This window comes from Juglans regia, chromosome 8 (genome assembly GCF_001411555.2).
Source record: "Juglans regia cultivar Chandler chromosome 8, Walnut 2.0, whole genome shotgun sequence".
Classification (NCBI taxonomy): Eukaryota; Viridiplantae; Streptophyta; class Magnoliopsida; order Fagales; family Juglandaceae; genus Juglans; species Juglans regia.
In genome coordinates this window covers 9,854,141-9,873,586 of record NC_049908.1, presented here as the reverse complement: position 1 = coordinate 9,873,586, position 19,446 = coordinate 9,854,141, and the positions used below count along the sequence as shown (strand labels likewise).

Genomic DNA, 19,446 nt, shown 5'->3' with positions numbered 1-19,446 from the left:
GAATGATTCTTTCTCATATTTCCGGCTTTGTGCGATTTTTGGCATTAACAATATATACAAATAAGAGAAAGATAGCCAATTTTGTTGATGACCATCACTTTTGACGGATGAGTACCTCTTACAATGGCTGAACAAACATGTACTAAATCTTTATAAAGCAATAGCTATCTAGAAAATCAAACACAAATATAACTAGAAAACAGTATCAATGTTCATAAGCATAGCTAATCAGTTATATGTTCTGCATTTTGTTAGACATGGTGAATCTGCAATCGCTGAAGCCAACTTGTCCAAGAATTGTATTATATATGAGTAAACCAATACATGCAAGGGAATGAATGTTTGTGTCTTATATTGGAATATGTATCTTACACTATATTTACAGTCCAACACTTAAAAAAGATTGTTCAGCACTTATTGATAACTCTACGAGTGTTCAGGGAAAGGTGAGTGAGCAATGGAACCAAGTTCAGAGGAGGAAGAGGAGTGGAATTTAAAGCAATGGAAGTGGGGGAAGTCAGCCTGGATATCTAAAAGAACTTCTACATTAAACTCTATTCAGTTTGACTTTGTTGCCTTTTCTTAAACTTTGGCACAATGCCTGTCCAAACATAGTTGTCTAGGCAGACTTATTGTCTGTGTCAGCAGCAATCCTAGATTTCAGCAACCGTGATAAATTGATCAGAAATGGTGTGTAAACAAAATAGCAAGTTACTGTCCAGCTGACTAGACCCTGCACATAACAGAAACCTCAAATCTCTCAGAAGAATGAAGATTTTATGGAAATCTCGGTGATTCTATTAATGTCAATACCTGGCCAAAGATTTCTATGTTTGCTTGTGGATAATACCAAAGGTGAAACCTGAATATGAACACCAGACAGATTCATCAACAAAGATAGATTTTCCGGTTAATGATTGATAACAAATCTATGAGAAAGATGAGAGACTTACTTCATTAAGGGAATCTCAGCCAGAGGGCAGCAAATGCCAAGAATGCATGCTAGAGTGAACCCAAGCCATGTCCTGTCCAGGGAAAACCAGATCAACTCTGCTGCTGCAAATAATATGTACGCCTCGATGTTGTCTGCTACTCCAGCTTTATAGAGTTCAGCACTCAATTCGATAAATAGTACCAGTGCTCTGAATTAAACAAGGACATCGGTAGCTAATATCAGGCAATACATGCTTGTTCACAAACTGGAAAATAGGCATGCAGTTATCCATGATCATGAGTATTCGTTTTTGTCTGAACCATTTAAATATCCACAAACTTTGCAATGCACTTTTATGAATCTTATCGGGTTTTCTCGCTCCTATATAGGAAGTTATCCGTTATCATGAATATTCATTATTGTCTGTGTTTTTTTTTTTTTTTAAAAATCTATCTATAAGCTTAGTTATTGACAAACTAAAACATTTCACTCATGTGAAAACTTATCATATCAATCACCATAAAAAATATTTGCTATTCAAACTGTTCTGAGTATCACAATAAATGATGTGTTCATACATTGATTTGTAAGTATCAGGACTTCTTTATAGTAGATAGAGTTGGGAAATGATTAGAACTTTGAGATGAAAGAGTACTCACAACAGTGAAACAGCTGACTTAGCCAGGCTTCCCTCTGAAATCTTTGACGAGACCCTTTCATCCAAGAAGAGTTGAAGCAACCCAACAGTGCAGTAAAACAATCCAAGCAAGGAAGGAACCTAACAACATCGAGAAATTATGGGACAAAAGAAACTATCAATAGCCTGGCTTAGAATTGGGCTTCTCAACCAAATCAAAAGAAAAGAAACCCTTGCAACAGCAAGAAGATTTAAAATGGAGCTCAGAAGCTCAGTTTAATTTTACCCAGATGTTTGTGTGGAGAGGACCAATATTGATAGAGCCACTTTCATATACTACAAGATTCACCCCAGAATGAAGTCCATCAATAAGGGGACCCAGAAAGAAACCTGAACCAAAAAGCGAGAGTGAAATGGTAGGCCAACTGGTTTCAAGGTTTCTTCTTTCCTGCTTTCTCAGGCTGCAATGCGGTTTGAGCACAAAATTCCTGGGCTTTGCATGGTGAGGGGAATTGTGAAGAAAGCAAGAGGAGCCCAAAGCAGCAAAGGCTTGCATTCTCACTGTGGGACATTGGCACTCACGCACCACCTGGGAGGCTATAATGTCAGTTCGGTTTAGCAAGTTGAAGGCAGCATTAAGATCAGTTCTCTGGTACAGTGGAGAAAATACATCATTTCAAGGCCACAGAGTGCATCAGATATTTTGAACTGTGCTTCTTTCGAATTGGTGAGGTGGAAGAAAATGACAAAATGGTCTTGCGTCACGTTGTCCATCCAAGACCAAGAGCACTAAATACTACCGTGGTCCTCGGATCACCACAAGAATCTGACTATTATCAAACAATCATTGTGTTTTGGTATTAAAAAGAATACATTTGTGTATCCTGCTTACCACTTTATAATACACCTCCCAACTTATTAACCTTGGCCATTGATATTCAAAACTACAATATATTGACAATTTATAACCTGCTTAAGATTTCACTGTTACGATTATACTATATGTTTCTGTTTTTCATCAACTTCAATGCTCAAGTTCTTGAATAAGGGTTCAGAATTTTCTTTGATATTTAGGATACCAATTGTCAGTCTTGATAGTTCAAGATGAAAATTTGAAAAAACAAAAAACAAAAACCAGCTGCAGTTTTCTTATAACCGTGTGGGTTTGATACATTTCATGGTTAACATGAATAAATCGATCAGAGGCTGGTTTGGTCCTAGTTATTGTGAATGGGCTGGCTAAACCTTGATGAATGTACCATATAACAAAGGAGGGATCATCGGGGGTACTTTACTTTGGTCATATTATTTCAGTATTGTATTCTAAGGTGAAAATAATACAAACATGTTTCAATGAGGGGCGGGGCTGAGTGAGAGAGAACGGCTCCACCCCCTCAAACATTCTGACAGACAAAGGGTAAGAGAAATTCCATTTCCAAGACTAAAAAAAAAAAAAACTAAAAAGCTGAAGGATCAATTTAAATTGGTCAGAAACTGCAACATTGTTACATCACATGGGATAAACACTAGTTTTTATGTACAAAACAATTGTCATTCTTAAAAGATCTCTGAATTCTCCTCGTCGCTAAGCTCATTACGGCTTAAATTAAACCAAATCATGATGATGCACAAACTAAACTTCCCTGTAAGGAACATGAGTTGGTCATGAATTGATGCTTCAACTTCTGCTTCCAACAAAAGAACTCCTATGCTCCCCATTGGAAGGATTCTGCAACCAAAACTACCTTCTGCCATAATTCTGCATTCTACACTAAACCGTTCACATGTATTCTGCATTCCACTTCATGGAAAGTTCATTTGCTTTGTTGCTTATAGATCTGCTGCCTTTGATTTCCTAGGCCTTTTGTGAGCAGGCAATGGAGCTTCTGATAGCCTTCCAGGCGCCTTGAAGGTACAATTACAAAGAAAGAATTCAGCAAGAGTTGGGGGCAAAAATAAATGTTAGACAAAAATTAAGTAGACAACTGTGTACCTTGCGTTTCTGGTCCCTTTTGCCAATCCTTTCCCCTGAAGTCCCAATTGAAAACAGAATGAATCATCACCACAACACTCACCGCAATATGTAAGGCAAAAAACCATGCCATCAAGCATTATACATAATTCAAAACTAGATGGGAATGTCCAAATATTACCTGCAAAACTCATGTCTGGAACAAATGTCCGATCCTGATCCCCACCATGGCTTAAATGCTGTTAAGAGTTCCGGAATCACAAACTCAACATGGAAACAAACCAAAACAAGGAAGAAAAAATAGATTACTACCTTAGGTGTGCCCGGTGTATCGGCATAAGAACCATCACGATAAGATGAACCTTCTGCCTCCTTATATTGCAACTGAATATCAAACATTCATGATTGTGTCCAAGGAATTGTATAATTGACGAAAAGTAAACACTTTTTTAATGTCATACATATATTTCCATAAAAAAGTGCAACGTCTATACAAGGCTGATAGAGTAAATTACAAAATATAACTCATGCCCTACCAGAGTAGTTTTAAATTCTGACCATAAGTCAACTATTAGTATTAGAATATGTGCTCTCCTAATTTTATTTCGATTGGGGTGGGAAATTAGTTTCAAAGATTAATTGGTCATATGGGGTTAACCCCAGATAAATGGAATGATTGAGCAGCAGCTGGAAAAGTAGATCTATCCATGAATGTTTTTGAAACTGGAGATTGAACCATCGATACCGTAAGAATATGATTAGGGGTGTAAATCGGTCTGGTCCGGTCTGGGGGGATGGACCCATCATTTTCCCTGACTGGACCGGACTGATCACCCCTAATGGACCGGACCGTTAGCTATTGGTCCTTCGGTCCGGCCATTTATTTTGTTATTTTGTTTCTTTTTTGCAAAGAAATTAATAAAAAAAATTATTTAAATGACTAAAATTAAAATTAAGTGAATTATTAATGTGGATTATGTAACTAACTCAAACTATAATTATATTTATGATGTTGATAGTTACTACTTACTAACTTAGACTTTACTCTTTAGTATGCATAATTATTAATAGTGTCATATATTTTATATATGGTTAATGAATATCAAATAATTTCATTGTACATAGATTATTCATGCTTGCTTGCAACTTAGGTATTTACAAAAAACTACTTAATTACTTTAATTAAGTGTAAATAGTAAAGTATGTATTAATGTATTATGTATCTACATACATTATCATATGATTTATGATACATTATTAATTGATAGCATATATTATTTAACATTTTATATAGTCAATAATAATAGATTAGATGAAAATTACATTATTAACTTATACAAATACTATATAAAATAATATAATATATAAAAATATTTTTAAAATATATATACTAATTAGGTCTGTTTCGGTCCGGTCCGGTCCAGTCCAAAAATCATAGACCCCGGGGCCGGGACTGGACCGAAACCCATTCGGTCCACCATCTGTGGGACCGAAACTGATCACTCACAGTTTCAGTCCGGACCAGTCAGTCTGGTCGGTTTTTCCGGTCCGGACCAAAACTTCTTCACCCCCAAATATGACCAACAAAATCATGAAAAAATAACCAGAGTTATTACCAACTTCCCCCCTGAAGAAACCAGTTGGTTGGTAGGCATTGCCAACCAAAATAAGATGACTCAGTTTCCAATAGTAGTTTTTAAGTCGGATCCTTACATCAGCAATCAATTCCTGAATGATGAATCGATATGTCCAAGCTATGAAATATCTGGTAGCAGCTAGCAACTGTAGAACTTTAACAACCCAACCACTAAAAGTAAACGGAGATGATCATGAACTTGCTTCAGACATCAGCCCAATCAAATATTTATATATATATATATATATACACACACACATATCAGCAAGGTGCCCCAATTGCTATTAGTCTTCACGACAAGAAAAATAAGAGGGCACATGAACTTGATAGAGGATTAGAAAATGTGGAGAGGACACTTGTGCGGGTCATTAAGAAATTCAAATCAGAGAAATAACTAGATTTAGAAATTGAGGACACTTGACCAGGGCATTAAGAAAATGTTTATGTAAAAAAAAGTGAAAGAATTGAACAAGTGCAGTACCTGCTTCTGAAGATTCAGTAGAGTCAATATTTCTCTTCTTAATTCAAGATGCTCTGCACAAACAGCTTTGGTTGGAACTCTTGGTTTCAGATTGACCTGGCAAAGATATTAACAATCCACCGATATATGATATGACAAGGAAATGAGTATACATACAGCACCAATAATTTAGGGAGCAGAAACAAACCCCAAGCTCTTGTAAAGTTTGCTCGACCCGCTTTATAGTCCTAAGTCCAGCAGATGAGCTTGCAGCTTGCACCATTTGATCAAGTGCATATGTTCTTAGATAGACCCGAAGCTGAAAATTTAAAATTTTCATGTGTGGATATATTTGGCAACAGAAAGAGAAGCAAGGTACAAACAGTTATTTACATAATATCATAAAAAGTAAAAGTTGAATTGCAAGCTCACCGGCCCATAAAAACTAAAAGCCAACCTATATTGACATTATTGTGTGCATACAAGCCAACACACACAGAGAGACACACAGGGAGAATGTGAGTGCATAACTGATGAATGGACTACTAATTATACCATGCGAAGAGAAGCTAGAATAGAGGCATTGTCCACTGTTATAGTTGAAGGTGCAACTGCTGCAGAGGGATGTTGAACATTGGACGAAGGTGATACAGTATCACCTGGAATGGCAGCAGCCCTCTCAGCACTTTCTGGACCAGCATTTGATGGGACAGGCAGTTCAGACTCTTCAGCTCCCTGAACAATGGAAAACCAAATAAATATACTGACCTGTAGAACACATTCAAGCACACACAAGGACACATACCAATACAAACAGACAGACCTTCATTTACAGTATTACATATAAATTAAGCTCTTGCAACATGATAGCTATAACCCTCTAACAAAAGACACGTTAACAACCATTCACAACACTTACTAGCTACAACAAAGATGATTAAGCAATTGGATGCTGAATTCCATTCATGGTCACCAGCAGAAGTGTTAAGTGATGGTTCCATCAAGGAGGGAACATGTAGAATCTGATTAAAAGGTAACGCTAGGAAGCTTATGAAATATAGTTATACATGGATAAAAGTTTACCTCTATGTTATAAACACTTGGTAACCATTCACTAGAAAATTCTCTCCCATATTTCAATCTCAGCAGTAATCAATTAACTAGTTTCAATTCATGTAATATAGTTCCTGATAGAAGAAAATACACTTTTTTTTTAATGACGGGGAAACCACCCCACGGCAAAGTCCTTAGGACTCACCCATGGAACCTAAACCCCCGGGGAGACTAGCATAGCAACCCACCGCCATGGCCTCCCACTTGAATCGCAGTTTGATCCCAAGGGGAATCGAACCTGTGACATGGGGCACATGCACACAAGTTCGCCCTTACCACTTGGGCTACCCACAGGTGGTAGAAGAAAATAAACATAAGAGGTACAATTGAAACATTTTGGTAGGCAGGCTCTAAAGTCTAGAAGAAAAGCATGTAGACTGAAAGTAGTTAAGGTGCAGTTGTGAAGCCAGCTTCTTTATCATCTTAGAAGTGTAAAGCTTATATAGACTGAAAGGAGGCATTTAAGGTACAACTATGAAGCCAGCTTCTTTAGCATCTTAGTAGCATAAAGCTGCCTACTTCTCACCCAATATGGTGGAACTTCAAGCAACTGGCTTTCAATGTAACACACAGACCACTTCTGAGAAACAAAGTGCAACCATCAGGGTTAATGGCAAGTTAAAAAATATGAGAATTAAACCTAAGAGTTAGCTACTTTTAAATGTAATAATCTAGGTAAATGTATATCCTCTTTCATCCATAACTGTGGAAGTCACCAGTTACAAAAAGAGACATTCTAGAATATCTATCTTAACACCTTACCCTTGCAACCATCCGTGACTCAGTTATTCTTTTTGCTTCAGCAAGAACCTGAAGAAAGGGACATTGGATAACCAACAAACCAAGTTATTCAATAACAAGATCTCAGAAATGCATAAGAGATTTTAGAAAGTATATAAAGGTTTAAACCTCAGCCTCTTTTCGCTCTTTCTGTTTTGTTTGAGAGAGGACCATAGATAATGCTCGCTTTCGTTCTGTCTCTAGTGAAACATTGTAAGGCTCCTATATCAAAGAGGAACAAGATACTAAAATAGAACAATGCTGTGATACAGCAGACCTCAAATTTAAGCAACAACATAGTCAACTAAAGGAAATGATAATATTAGAATAACTTAGGAACCCTAGATAGATTTTCATGTATATATTGCATTAATAAAGCTATCACACCTTAACAAGAGGGTGGCCAGAGATGTCTCCAGGAGATGGAGCTCTAGCAATCAGCATAGCTCGAGCCACTGTGCACAGCAAATGCCATAATTATCAAGAAAAACAGTCAAGATATTCTGAAAGAATATATATGATAATTTCTCCCAGAAGTTGTATGCAAAACGACACAAGCATAAATCTGAACTATAAAGTCAACAACAGCATCAAAGTGAAACAAACAGAGTGCAATCAATACCACTGTAATAACGATCCTTCAATTCCTCCACAGTCCGAGATGATGGGAACCTGTCAGCTATCACAATAAAGCGGAGATCAAAACTTTGGCACAGTTCAAACAACTGATCTGTCTCCTCCTTGGTCCACATCTGCCAATGAAAATATGAGTGAAGAATTTAGGTACTAGATCCAGAACATTTTGCCACAAAATAGAAACAAATTGACTAGAAATACAAACGCCAATACAGTATCATATCCTCCGATACCTAGCCACAAATAAATAAGCACAATAGAAGTCACACGGCGTGAGAATTTGAGCTAAAATATTGAAAAATGACGTATAGCTGGAATCACTAAATCCAAATCTACGATGCAAATCACAAAATATGTATATATATACATTTTTTTTTATAAGTGACAAAATATGTATATTCTAATCTTTCATAGATTATATCTGACAGGTCCAGAATTTAAACGCTGCAATTAAAACTGCTGTGAGTATGAATGACATGTAACACTTCTATAAGATTTAAAAGCAACAGCATGGCACGAAGAACGAAAACTAGAATATTACTTTTTCCATTGATATCCACTTTTTCGGCATAATTGTTTTTATAGGTATCTTTTGTACATTTGTGGCATAACTTTTTTTTTCTTTTTTATAGGTATCTTTTTTGGTGTAGAGTAAAAACATTAAACAAATGCAATCTTAAATGGATACATACAGGATCAGTCAAGTACTTCTCATACTCCTCATCTGTGTATTTGACAATGTCAACAGACTGCACCACATCACATAAGTCAACAAATTCAATCATACGAAAGAGAGGTCTTAATGGCACATGTTTAGAAGTGAACCAAAAAAAAAAAAATGAAAGGATAGCAGAGTATACCTTGTTGTACTTGGCAAAGGAATAGTCACCAGTTGGTGGAACACCATTTACAATTCTGACCTGCAATGCAAAAGAACTTTAATACTAACTATGCAGTAATGTTCAGTGAAGAGAAAATTATGCTGACATATGAAAACCTACCCAGTGATAAAGATGCAAATTATCTTTCCGAGCAGAATTTGTAAAAGGAAGCCACTGCCAAGTGATCTGGAGGAAGAATCTCAAATTTGTTAGAAACTATATTCTAAAATATTAACTGAACATTATATATGTATGTGTGTATATACATAGGAGGAGGAAGAAGAAGAAGAAACAGAAACAACATAGAAACGCACATATTATAACATCAAATATAATATTATCATTTAACCTATAGGCAAATGAGTGGGAAAGATGCAAAGCCATCACAATCAAGAAATATTCTTGTACATCTATCTTATCTATCTTCACTTAAATAATAGCATAGAACCAGTAGTCAACTTTTGAAATTCCTCATATTTCCCAATTCAAAATACTATACAGCATCAACCTTCTAGTTATGCTTGCAAATTGAATGACCTGGGTAGGAAAAAGCTTAGTCAATCCCAAGTTACAGCTAACAACTTGTAACACTCCAATATACCACATCGGGTGGGACAAGAATGATAGAGGGGGATGTATGATAAAGGTGCATTGAGTGCCAAGTCTCATATTGATTCCTTATCGAGTGAAACTGGGTTTATCATTCTTGACAACCCTTTTTGAAGTATTACCCAGATGTGGCTTAGGTTTTCCTTGGGTCATTAAAGATGGTATGAGAGCTGATGTGATAACACCATATGGAGTTGGGGCACTTAATGTGAGATGGAACTTGGCAAGGGCATCTAAAAGTTTGAGTAGGAGAGACTGCAGCACCCTGCTAAATCCTTCGATGGGTAGGAAAAGAATGATAGAAGAGAATGGGTATGAAAAGGTATGCTGAGTACCAAGTCCCATTGGTTCCTTAGGGCACTCGCATCTAGCTCTTCAAAGGTTAGATTTAACTAACATTTGACAAACCTGTGAGGTGGATAGGATTTTATGGGATGAGATTTCTAATAAGATTGGAATTGAATGGGTGATGCTTAGAAGGGTGGTGGATCTTCTGGCTTATTGGAGAGGTTTTCAAGGTAACCCCAAAATTGCAACCGTATAGAAAATGATTCCTCTATGTTCGTGGTGTATTTGCTTGAAAGGAATGGTAGGAGCTTTGAAGACTAGGAACACTCATTGGATGAGCTTAGATGGTTCTCTTTCCCTCTCTCATGACACTTCATCCTATTTCCGGCGCCTCTTGCCGGAAGTAATCTCTTCTTTCGTTTTGCTATTCAAATAATATTATTCATTCCCTTTTTCTTTTCATCTAGTTTGTTTTTGTCCTTCTTCCTATTATCTTTGTTGTTCTTCAACTAGCGTGTGGTTAAGATGTGGAGTTTAGGGGTGGATGCAAAGTTGTTTGTATTTTCCATTGAGGACAAGGGGTTTTCAAAATTACCGAGAAGGGCAAGCGATTGACAAAGGCCATATCTTTTAGAAATTGAGTTGAGGCTTGGTTGGTCAACATAGTGGAGGCTTGCGTTTTGATGGAAGACCATAAGGAATTTCTCAAAACCATTCAAGAAGGAAATCGTATATTCTTAGTTCAGCATCAGGAGAATTCTTTTGGTCGTTTCTTGTCACTCGAGGTGTATGGAAGAGGTGGTAGACGTGGTGTTATGGTTCTACCCGAAGGAAATTAAGGTAGAGGGTGGGTTTGCATTGCACGTACGTTAAGGGATTTCTGCCGGCAACCCTCCCCTATTCTGGTAGATGGAAACAGAGGAGTAGTATCTTCTATAGGAGGGTCAACCGATAGGAGAGGAGGGCAAACCCATGGCCGAAGGACATTGTCGGGCTCTTCCTTCGATCAGGCGCTGCCGTACAAGGCAGCATTGGTTAGGCTGTGACTATTTCGGCTTCTTAGGTGATTGTCGTCATCCAATGATTCAGGGAGAAGCGGAGAGTCGTCTCGTACTGCGTCCGGTCCTTCAACCACTCAGGTTGAACATCCTCTGGCTACGGCTGGCTGTGTTCCACTTCCCAATGGTGTTGCGCCTGAGAATCATGATGAGAAAAGCTTCTTATTGGCTATGAAAATGGAATTGCTAGAGGTGAAGGAGAAGATCAAATGTTCACTATCTAAAGTGGATTTGGGCTAACTTTTTCATTGGGCTCAGCCTTTCTTGACCCATGCTTCTCGGTTTCTTCTGAGTCGATTTCACAGGGCCTCTACTCAGGGCCAGTTGTTAAGGGGCCGAATGGTGGTGGTAAAGAAAAAGACTTTGTGGGGGTTGGGCCAAAGATAGTATCATGGCTTGTGTGGAGGAGGGCTAAACACGACAGGGGCTCTTCTTCCAATCAGGGGCCTAGCTCGTTGATGGATGGCCCACCGCTTCTGGGTCTGTCCAAGACCTTGTCAATGAATTGTTCCGATCACTTGCCCATCTTCATCCCGCTGATTCTGACACAGACAAACGAGATCTTCAATAAGGTATTGCGGGATGCTTGTGTTTCAACTAATGTTGAAATTTGACTCGGCCTCCCACTCTGTGACATCAACGCTCTGTGAGGGTGGTTCTAATGTGTAGCGAGAGACTCTCTCTCCTTGTTCTGGGCTTCCGAATGTATCGTGGGTGGAAGAGACCACAATCGTGCCTCTGGTGTCTCGCAATCTGACGGGTGTCTAAGTTGATCTTCCCTCTTTAGGTCTTGTTCCTTCTTTGTCTTCTTTTGTTAGTGATGCTACTGTCATCACTATTAGGCCTTTGTCTGTGGCTATTCCGCTGGAGGATATTTCAATATCGGGATGTAGGGAGCTTCTCTACTCTGTTCCTCTAAATGTTGTGGTGATTAACAGTGTTGATTCTAGAGAACCTCAACTAATCCATGGGGAAGAGGTTGGTGTCAAGAGTGGTCTGGGGTTCTATAGGGAGATGTCAGTGGCTTTATGTACCTTGACTAAGACTGAGGAGGTTGGTCGTAATCTTCAACTAGTGTCTAGGGAGGATGAGGTGGATCCAGTTCCGCTATGCACCTTGTCTCCTTTGCCTTCTACAGGTGGTTTATCTTCGGATTGGGTGATTCAGAAAGTGAAGGAAATCCCGATTTGAGTGGGGATTTCTTGTGAGGGCTTTGAGGAGCAATTTAAGGCACTACTCATTACTATTGAGGCAGGTCACACTTTATCTCCTAAATCCGCTTCTAGAAAAAAATAGATAGCTTAAGCGACTCACTTGTTTGATTAATTATGATGGCCAAGAGGGAAGTACTAGTAGAGGTAGATCTAAGGGAAAGCTTGTTTTTTCCCATGAAGCCTAAAATACTTTCTTGGAATATTCAGGGTCTCAATGATCCCAAAAAGGTCTTCAGATTAAGAATCTTTTACGTCATTGGAAATTGGACATTATTTGTTTGCAGAAAACCAAGCTTGAACTCATTGATTGAAGCATTATTACTAGTTTATGGGACTGCCCATTTGTGGGTTAGGTTTACCTTGCTTCCAATGGTGCGTCCCGGGGTATTCTTATTATGTGGGATAAGAGGGTGGTTGAGTCTATTGAGGAGTGCATTGGAAATTTTATGGTGCCATGTTCTTATAAGAATATGGTTGATGGTTTTAGTTGGGCTTTTGTTGGGTACATGCCAAATGTGGACAATAAAAGGAAGGATTTATGGGATGAGCTTGCTGGTGTGGGCATTTGGTGGAAACTACCTTGGTGTATTGGTGATGATTTCAATATCACTCAGTTCATTAGTGAAAGATCAGGAGAAGCCCGGCAAAGTCGTGCAACGAATGGATTTTCTGAATTTACCTTCAATATGGATTTGGTGGATTATCACTTGTTGGTGGTACGCATATTTGGTCCAATAATCGCGCCTAGTCCCGTTTGGACAGATTTTTGGTGTCTCCCTCTTGGGAGGCTCACAACTCTACTTTGCTATAGAAGAGATTAGCTAGGGTATGTTGGGACCATTTCCATATCGTTCCAGATTGTGCGGGCATTCATGAGGGTAAGAGATATTTCAAGTTTGAAAATATGTGGCTGAAAGTTGAAGGTTTTGTGGATAAAGTAAGGTTGTGGTGGTCCTCGTATCTTTTAGAGGGCTCACCAAGTTTTATTTTGGCTGAGAAACTTAAAGCATTGAAGAGGGATTTGAAGATGTGGAATGCAAATGTCTTTGGACATATTGACTATCAAAAACAGTCCCTTTTCAAGGATTTACAGGTTTTGGAGAATAGGGAGGTGAGCACTCAAATGTCTTTGGAGAGTTTTGCAGGAAACTCTCTCTCACGATGGAGCTTGAAAAGGTGCTTCTAATGGAACAAATATCGTGGAGACAGAAATCGCAAGCCCTTTGGTTGAAAGAAGGGGCTAGATGTACTAAAATATTCCATCAGGTGGCTAATTCTCAATGAAGGAATAGTGCGATTGAGATGCTCCAGGTTGATGGACAGGTTTGCTTGGATCATGATGCTATTAAGGGTCATATTGTCAACTTCTATGAAGATCTCCTTACAAAAAAAATTTATTGGAGGCCCAATTTTGATGGTTTGCCCTTCGACATTATTGATCAGTCAAGTTCTATTTGGTTGGAGAGACCTTTTGAGGTGGATGAAGTTTTTCAAGTGATTCATAGGATAGTTAAGAATAAAGCTCCGGGTCTGAATGGGTATTCTATGGCTTTCTACCATGATTGTTGGGATGTTGTTGGTGAGGATATTATAAAGGTCTTCCAAGAATTTTCTTCTTTTGGAAAATTCAAAAAAAAGTTTTAATGTGACTTTTATTGCCCTTATAGAAAGTGGGGGCAATGGAGGTGAAGGATTTTCGACCCATTAATCTTGTTAATGGGGTGTACAAGATACTCTCTAAGGTTCTTGCCAACCAAATGAGTGCCGTTATGAGTAGCATCATATCAAAACCTTATAATGCTTTTGTGAAGGGAAGACAAATCTTGAATTCGGTTCTAATTTCGATTGAATGTCTGGATTGTAGAATCAAGGCTGAACACCTGAGATCTTTTGTAAATTAAATATGGAGAAGGCATATGATCATGTTAACTAGGAATTTTCTAGTGTTTGTTTTCGTTTTGGTGATGGTGCACCGAAGGGGTTTTTTTAACAACTGTAGGGGATCCTCTTTTTCTCTTTTTTGTTTGTCATTGTGACGGATGCACTCGATCATATGTTGAGTGCAGCTATTGATGGAGGTTTTCTTTCTAGTTTTTCCATGGGAGGTGTTAATATTTCTCATCTTCTCTTTGTTTATGATTCTTTACTATTATGTGAGCCAAACCGTGGTCATATTCAATATTTGAGAGCACTTTTGCTTTGTTTTGAAGTTGTTTCGGGCCTTAAGGTGAATCTTTTCAAGTCTGAAATGTTTTTCGTGGGCACAACGCTTAATGTTTAGGGCTTGGCAAACATCTTGGGCTATAAGATCTCATCACTACCCTTGAAATATCTTAACCTTCTATTGGAGCTGCTTTCAAGACGAACTCTATTTTGGAAGGTGTGTAAGAAAAGATTGATAAAGGTTGGCTAGATGGGGAAAAAAAATTATTTGTCAAAGGGTGGTAGATTAACTCTTATCAAAAGTACTTTTATCTAACCTCCCAACATACTTTCTATCTTTATTTCCGCTACCTGCAGGTGGGGCATCTCGTATTGAGAAATTTTTTAGTAATTTCCTTTGGGGAGGTATTGGGGAGGAAGCCAAGTTTTATCTTGTTGGTTGGGATAAAGTCTTGTTGGTTGGGATAAAGTAAGTTCTCCAAAGTAACTTGTGGTGATTTGGGGGGGCGTAACTTGAGGACCTTCAATAAAACACTTTTAGGTAAATGGTTGTGGAGATATAGAGAAGGGTAAGGTTTGTGGAGAGTTGTTAAGATTCAAAATATGGGAGCGAGAGAAGGGGGGAGGGGGGGGGGGGGTTCAAATAAAGTTAGGGGGGCATATGGGGAGGGATTATGGAAATATATTCGTTCCGGATGGGAGAGGTTCTCTAACATTTTCAGATTTTCAGTTGGAAGTGATCATGGTGTTTATTTTTGGCATGATGTTTGGTGTGGTGCAAGGGCGCTTAAGTATGTTTTTCCTTCTCTTTACCAGATTTCTAGTGATAAAGAGGCTGTGGTGGCTGACTTGTTGGTGTGTTCTAATGGTTCTTTCCATTGGAATGTCAGTTTTTTTAGAGCGACTCATGATTGGGAACTTGCAATGTTTGCTGATTTTTTTCAACTCTTTGTATGATATGTCGCAGGATGATTTGGATTCCTCTTGGGAGTAAAAGGTTCTCGGTGCACTCCTATTACAAGGTTCTCTTGTGATTCTCTAATGATCGTTGTTTTCCTTGGAAGGCTATTTGGAAGTGTAAGGTCCCTCCTAAGATTGCTTTCTTTGTATGGATTGCATCTCTTGGAAATTGCTCACCACTAACAATTTGAGGAAACATGGTCTCATCATTATGGATTGGTATATTTTGTGTAAGAAAAATGGAGAATCCGTGGATCATCTTTTGTTACATTGTGAGATGGTTCGGTCCTTGTGGAATGAGATCTTTAACTGGACTGGTGTGGCTTCAGTTATGCCTGGAAGAGTTATGGATTTTCTTAGTGAAGGACAGATACTAGGGGAAATATTCACATTGCCACTGTGGGGAAAATGATTCCCCTTTGTATTATGTGGTGTTTGTGAATGGAGAGAAACAAGGTGTTTAGAAGATTGGGAGCGTTCCTTGGATGAGCTAAAGAGATTCTTTTATAATACTTTATTTTCTTGGGCTTCGGTCATTATTTGTGAAGAGGACAATTTTCATGATTTGCTTGTATCCCTCACTAGTGCTTAGTGGCACTTAGGCATTTTATGTGTATACTTCCTATGTGCTTGGGCTATGCCTCTTCCTATTAATAAAGTTTAACTTTGACTAAAAAAAAATGATTTGTTTTGATTGCTGGTTAGTGTAGTCTCATTTATAACAAAATGAATTATTTTATTCTCAAGCCAGAAACTTTAAAATTTATCTTTTAAATCAAATTATGACACATAAGCAACATTTATATGGTGTCGAGGCCTTAGAATTGCAATACTCATACCAATATATGACTATTTGGAAAAACCCGACAAGAAACGGATTGAGCGTACATGCCATTTACTAGTACCATGACCAAAATGAACCCTGGCTTCCATCATCTCTTCCAAATTGATATTCCAATATCTTCTTGACATTTCTCTCCCTGCACTTCCGCTTTTTTTTTTTTTTAATACGACCATTTGGAAAAACCCAAAAATTTAAATATGACTGTTGGGAAAAGAAAAATGTTTTGAAATATGGTCATTCGGAAAAGACAAATTTTTAATTATGCTTTTTGATAAGTAAAAATTTGGGGACTTAGAAGTCTCGGAAACCGAGGTAACATACAGATCAAGATGGTGTTCAGCTTCATAAGAACGTTGGACAATTTATTTTTATTGGCAACGGGTGTCAGGAAACAGCATCCCGACTAATCCCAGGGGTGCACAGACCCACGGCAAGGACTTTCCTGCAAGTGCACCTCGAGTAATTCCAGGAGAAAACTCCCCAGTCCGATGGCCCTTAGAGATTGGTTGCACCAAAGGAGATTTGAACCTTAGACTTGGGGGGAGCATACCCCCAAGCCCAAGGCCTTTACCACTTGAGCCAACCCCTAGGAGTTAAGAACGTTGGACAATTTTTAATAATGCTACTGTTTGGAAGAGAATTTTTTTTAAAAAAAAAAAACAACACTGCCATTAGGCTTTTAAAATATAACCATTGGGTTCCTAACTAGGTAGTCACATGAATACTTCCTATGTACTTGGGCTATACCTATTTCAATATCAATAAAATTTCTTCTTACTTATTTAAAATATATATATAACCCTTGGGAAGAGACAAAAAAAAATTTAGATACAACCATCATGAATAGATGAATAGTTCAAAATTCGACTAAAATAGATGATTTGTGAAAATATGAAAGTTAAAAATAAAAATTATAACTAAACAGAAAAGTGATTTTTTATATCTAAAATTTAGCCAAAATTTTGAAGAGGCTGATGTGAATGCTTTTATTAGGTGGAACTAGACTTCATAATTATTCTAAGGTTCACATTATAACCTTGACTAGTTCTTTCCAAGTATAAACTCATGTCATTTGAGTTTTCCTTGAGTTGTTACACAACAGGAAATCGAATTTGCAATAACCCAAATTCTCGCATAATAAATCTGTGGCTACTACAGTATCTGTCCCCAATTGATCAGGGAAACCACAGAAACTAATGCATATTACGTATTCTGACAAGAGGAAGAAACTTATAGTATAGTAGCTGCTCATGGTTATTTATTAATTGATTCAAGGTAGCTGTAGCTTGCTTCCAAGGCAATCCTTATCCCCGATACCGAGTCCGAACGGAGTCCTGCCTAAACTGATTATCACTCGCCCTCCAACAGACAGAATGTTTTATGGGTTACTCTTGGTTCAATTCAACAGAAACAAGAACAAACATAACATATCTAAGATCCAATGTCAAAAAATTAACGAACACAACAATGAGGCTTTAAGCATAAAACCCAACTCCAAGTATGCGAAAAAAAAAAGAAAACTGCAAAAAAAAAGCTGATTCAAGATCATCTCCAGGACACTATATCTAGCACAATTATAAAAAACTAGACTATATAAGCAATATCAGAAATCAATAAACATAAAAACCTTCTCGTCCGATGGAGGTCGTTTTTTCAGTTGAGAAGCTTCTATCGCCGGAATGAGAGGCGCCAAACCACCCGTAAGTGCATACACCTGCAACCCCGAAACACTGTTAGCTAAATTCACCAAAACTAAGCAAAAAGAATCACAATCCACACACGCATACGCACATATAAAAATCATACTATGTTTGCAGACATACCTCACGTGAAATTCCATCGGGTTTTCGCTGAGAGTCCTTCTGGGGTCTAGATTTTTTCTCTTGGGTTACTGAGTTCTTGGGTAAGCCCAGAATGTCCTTGGCATCCATTTACGGAGAAAATCCCCAAAAAACTTTAGGGCTTTTCAAATTCACAGCGCATTAGGATGCTTCAGGTTCAGCTCGGGTAATTTTTGTTCCAGAAGGCTTGGATTGGGAGATTAGGGTTTCGGTTCGAATCAAATGGATCGCATCTTTCGAGCGCGAAATTAGCTTGGGGCAGAAAGATGGATGAACTGTGTAGTGGCTTGCGAGGTTTCCCTGCGGGTGACTAACAGGCAACAACGAGTGGTACCTTGAAGTGTTGCCTCAGCTCGAGGATTCAAGAGATAAAAAATTTAAAAACTTTTTTTTTTCCGTTTTATTCTTTTGAAATTTATTGAATTTTTTTATTCATCTTTTATATACTAATAAAAAAATAAAAAAATAAAAAAATAAAAAAAATATATAATATATCGTATGTGAAAATGATAAATAGAATTTTTCATTATAAATATGGACAATGCTAAGTGCTGCAGTGCATTTTTTTTAAATAGTTTTAAATTTATTTAAATACTTAAAAAAATATACACATATTTACTGGTGATCAATTTTTTAAACATTAAAAAAAATTAAAACATACAAGACGTCAAATCAATATAACAAAATCAGCAAGCAACTTAGCATTTTTCTATAAATATTAGTAGATCTTATTGTATTTATTCTTATGGTAATATATAAGAAAAAATAATATAAAACTTCTTTGATGTGTCTATCTCACCTACTTGAGTTTTATCAACTTGCATGTTAATACAATTTAGGTTTTATTTGGATGTTAAAACTATCTCAAATAATTTGTGAAAAATAGTGAGAATAATAATTAAATAGTAGTCAATAGTTTATAAATAACAGTAAAGTAATCTAAAAATATTTGAGAATAGTTATATTTCCAAACAGATCCTTAGTAACTTCAGTCTTCTCTCTCTTGTTCTATAGTGAAAAGGTAAAGGTTAGGCTATATTTCGGTAGCCAACATACCTTAACACTTTCCAACTATTCTCATACTATTAAAAATACTTTACATTCCAAACAACTTAAAATACTCTCAATGGGACTCACAAACCCATTTTAATCTCTACTCATAACTATTCACAAACATTCCATAATATTTATCACAATTATATATAAAAAAATAAAAAATCATCATAATATTTATCACTATTAAATATAAATAAAAAATAAAATCACTATAATATTTATCACAATTATATATAAATAAAAAATAATTTCACTATAATATTTCTTTATATTATATATAAATACAAAATAAAATCACTATAATATTTATCACTATTATGTATAAATAAAAAATAAAATCGCAATAATATTTATCACTATTATA

The 19,446-nt window shown here is 37.2% G+C and overlaps 2 protein-coding genes across 2 annotated transcripts; both read right to left on the bottom strand.

Moving 5' to 3' along the window:
- Positions 1 to 274: 274 nt before the first annotated feature.
- Positions 275 to 2,261, bottom strand: LOC108993701. The gene is made up of 5 exons (XM_018968692.2): positions 1,858 to 2,261; positions 1,594 to 1,712; positions 954 to 1,142; positions 814 to 862; positions 275 to 733 (listed from the first exon to the last, which is right to left on the bottom strand). The coding sequence occupies exons 1-5, from the start codon at positions 2,125 to 2,127 to the stop codon at positions 620 to 622; spliced, it is 741 nt and encodes a 246-aa protein (XP_018824237.2). The 5' UTR covers positions 2,128 to 2,261; the 3' UTR covers positions 275 to 619.
- A 758-nt stretch (positions 2,262 to 3,019) lies between these two features.
- Positions 3,020 to 18,365, bottom strand: LOC108993700 (SWR1-complex protein 4-like). The gene is made up of 16 exons (XM_018968690.2): positions 18,009 to 18,365; positions 17,813 to 17,899; positions 9,170 to 9,235; positions 9,029 to 9,088; positions 8,861 to 8,917; positions 8,155 to 8,284; positions 7,920 to 7,987; positions 7,662 to 7,754; positions 7,515 to 7,562; positions 6,195 to 6,374; positions 5,848 to 5,958; positions 5,661 to 5,756; positions 3,856 to 3,927; positions 3,725 to 3,782; positions 3,565 to 3,599; positions 3,020 to 3,476 (listed from the first exon to the last, which is right to left on the bottom strand). Exons 1-16 carry the CDS (start codon positions 18,114 to 18,116, stop codon positions 3,402 to 3,404), a joined length of 1,344 nt encoding a protein of 447 aa, XP_018824235.1. The 5' UTR covers positions 18,117 to 18,365; the 3' UTR covers positions 3,020 to 3,401.
- Positions 18,366 to 19,446: the final 1,081 nt, after the last annotated feature.

Coding starts and splice junctions, on each gene's coding strand:
- LOC108993701 (XM_018968692.2), bottom strand. CDS start 2,127: ATGCAAGCCTTTGCTGCTTTGGGCTCCTCTTGCTTTCTTCACAATTCC. Junction 863..953: donor GCTGAGATTCCCTTAATGAA/GTAAGTCTCTCA, acceptor GTTCATATTCAG/GTTTCACCTTTGGTATTATC. Junction 734..813: donor ACATAGAAATCTTTGGCCAG/GTATTGACATTA, acceptor TGTTATGTGCAG/GGTCTAGTCAGCTGGACAGT.
- LOC108993700 (XM_018968690.2), bottom strand. CDS start 18,116: ATGGATGCCAAGGACATTCTGGGCTTACCCAAGAACTCAGTAACCCAA. Junction 5,757..5,847: donor AAACTTTACAAGAGCTTGGG/GTTTGTTTCTGC, acceptor TATCTTTGCCAG/GTCAATCTGAAACCAAGAGT. Junction 3,477..3,564: donor AAAGGGACCAGAAACGCAAG/GTACACAGTTGT, acceptor TGTACCTTCAAG/GCGCCTGGAAGGCTATCAGA.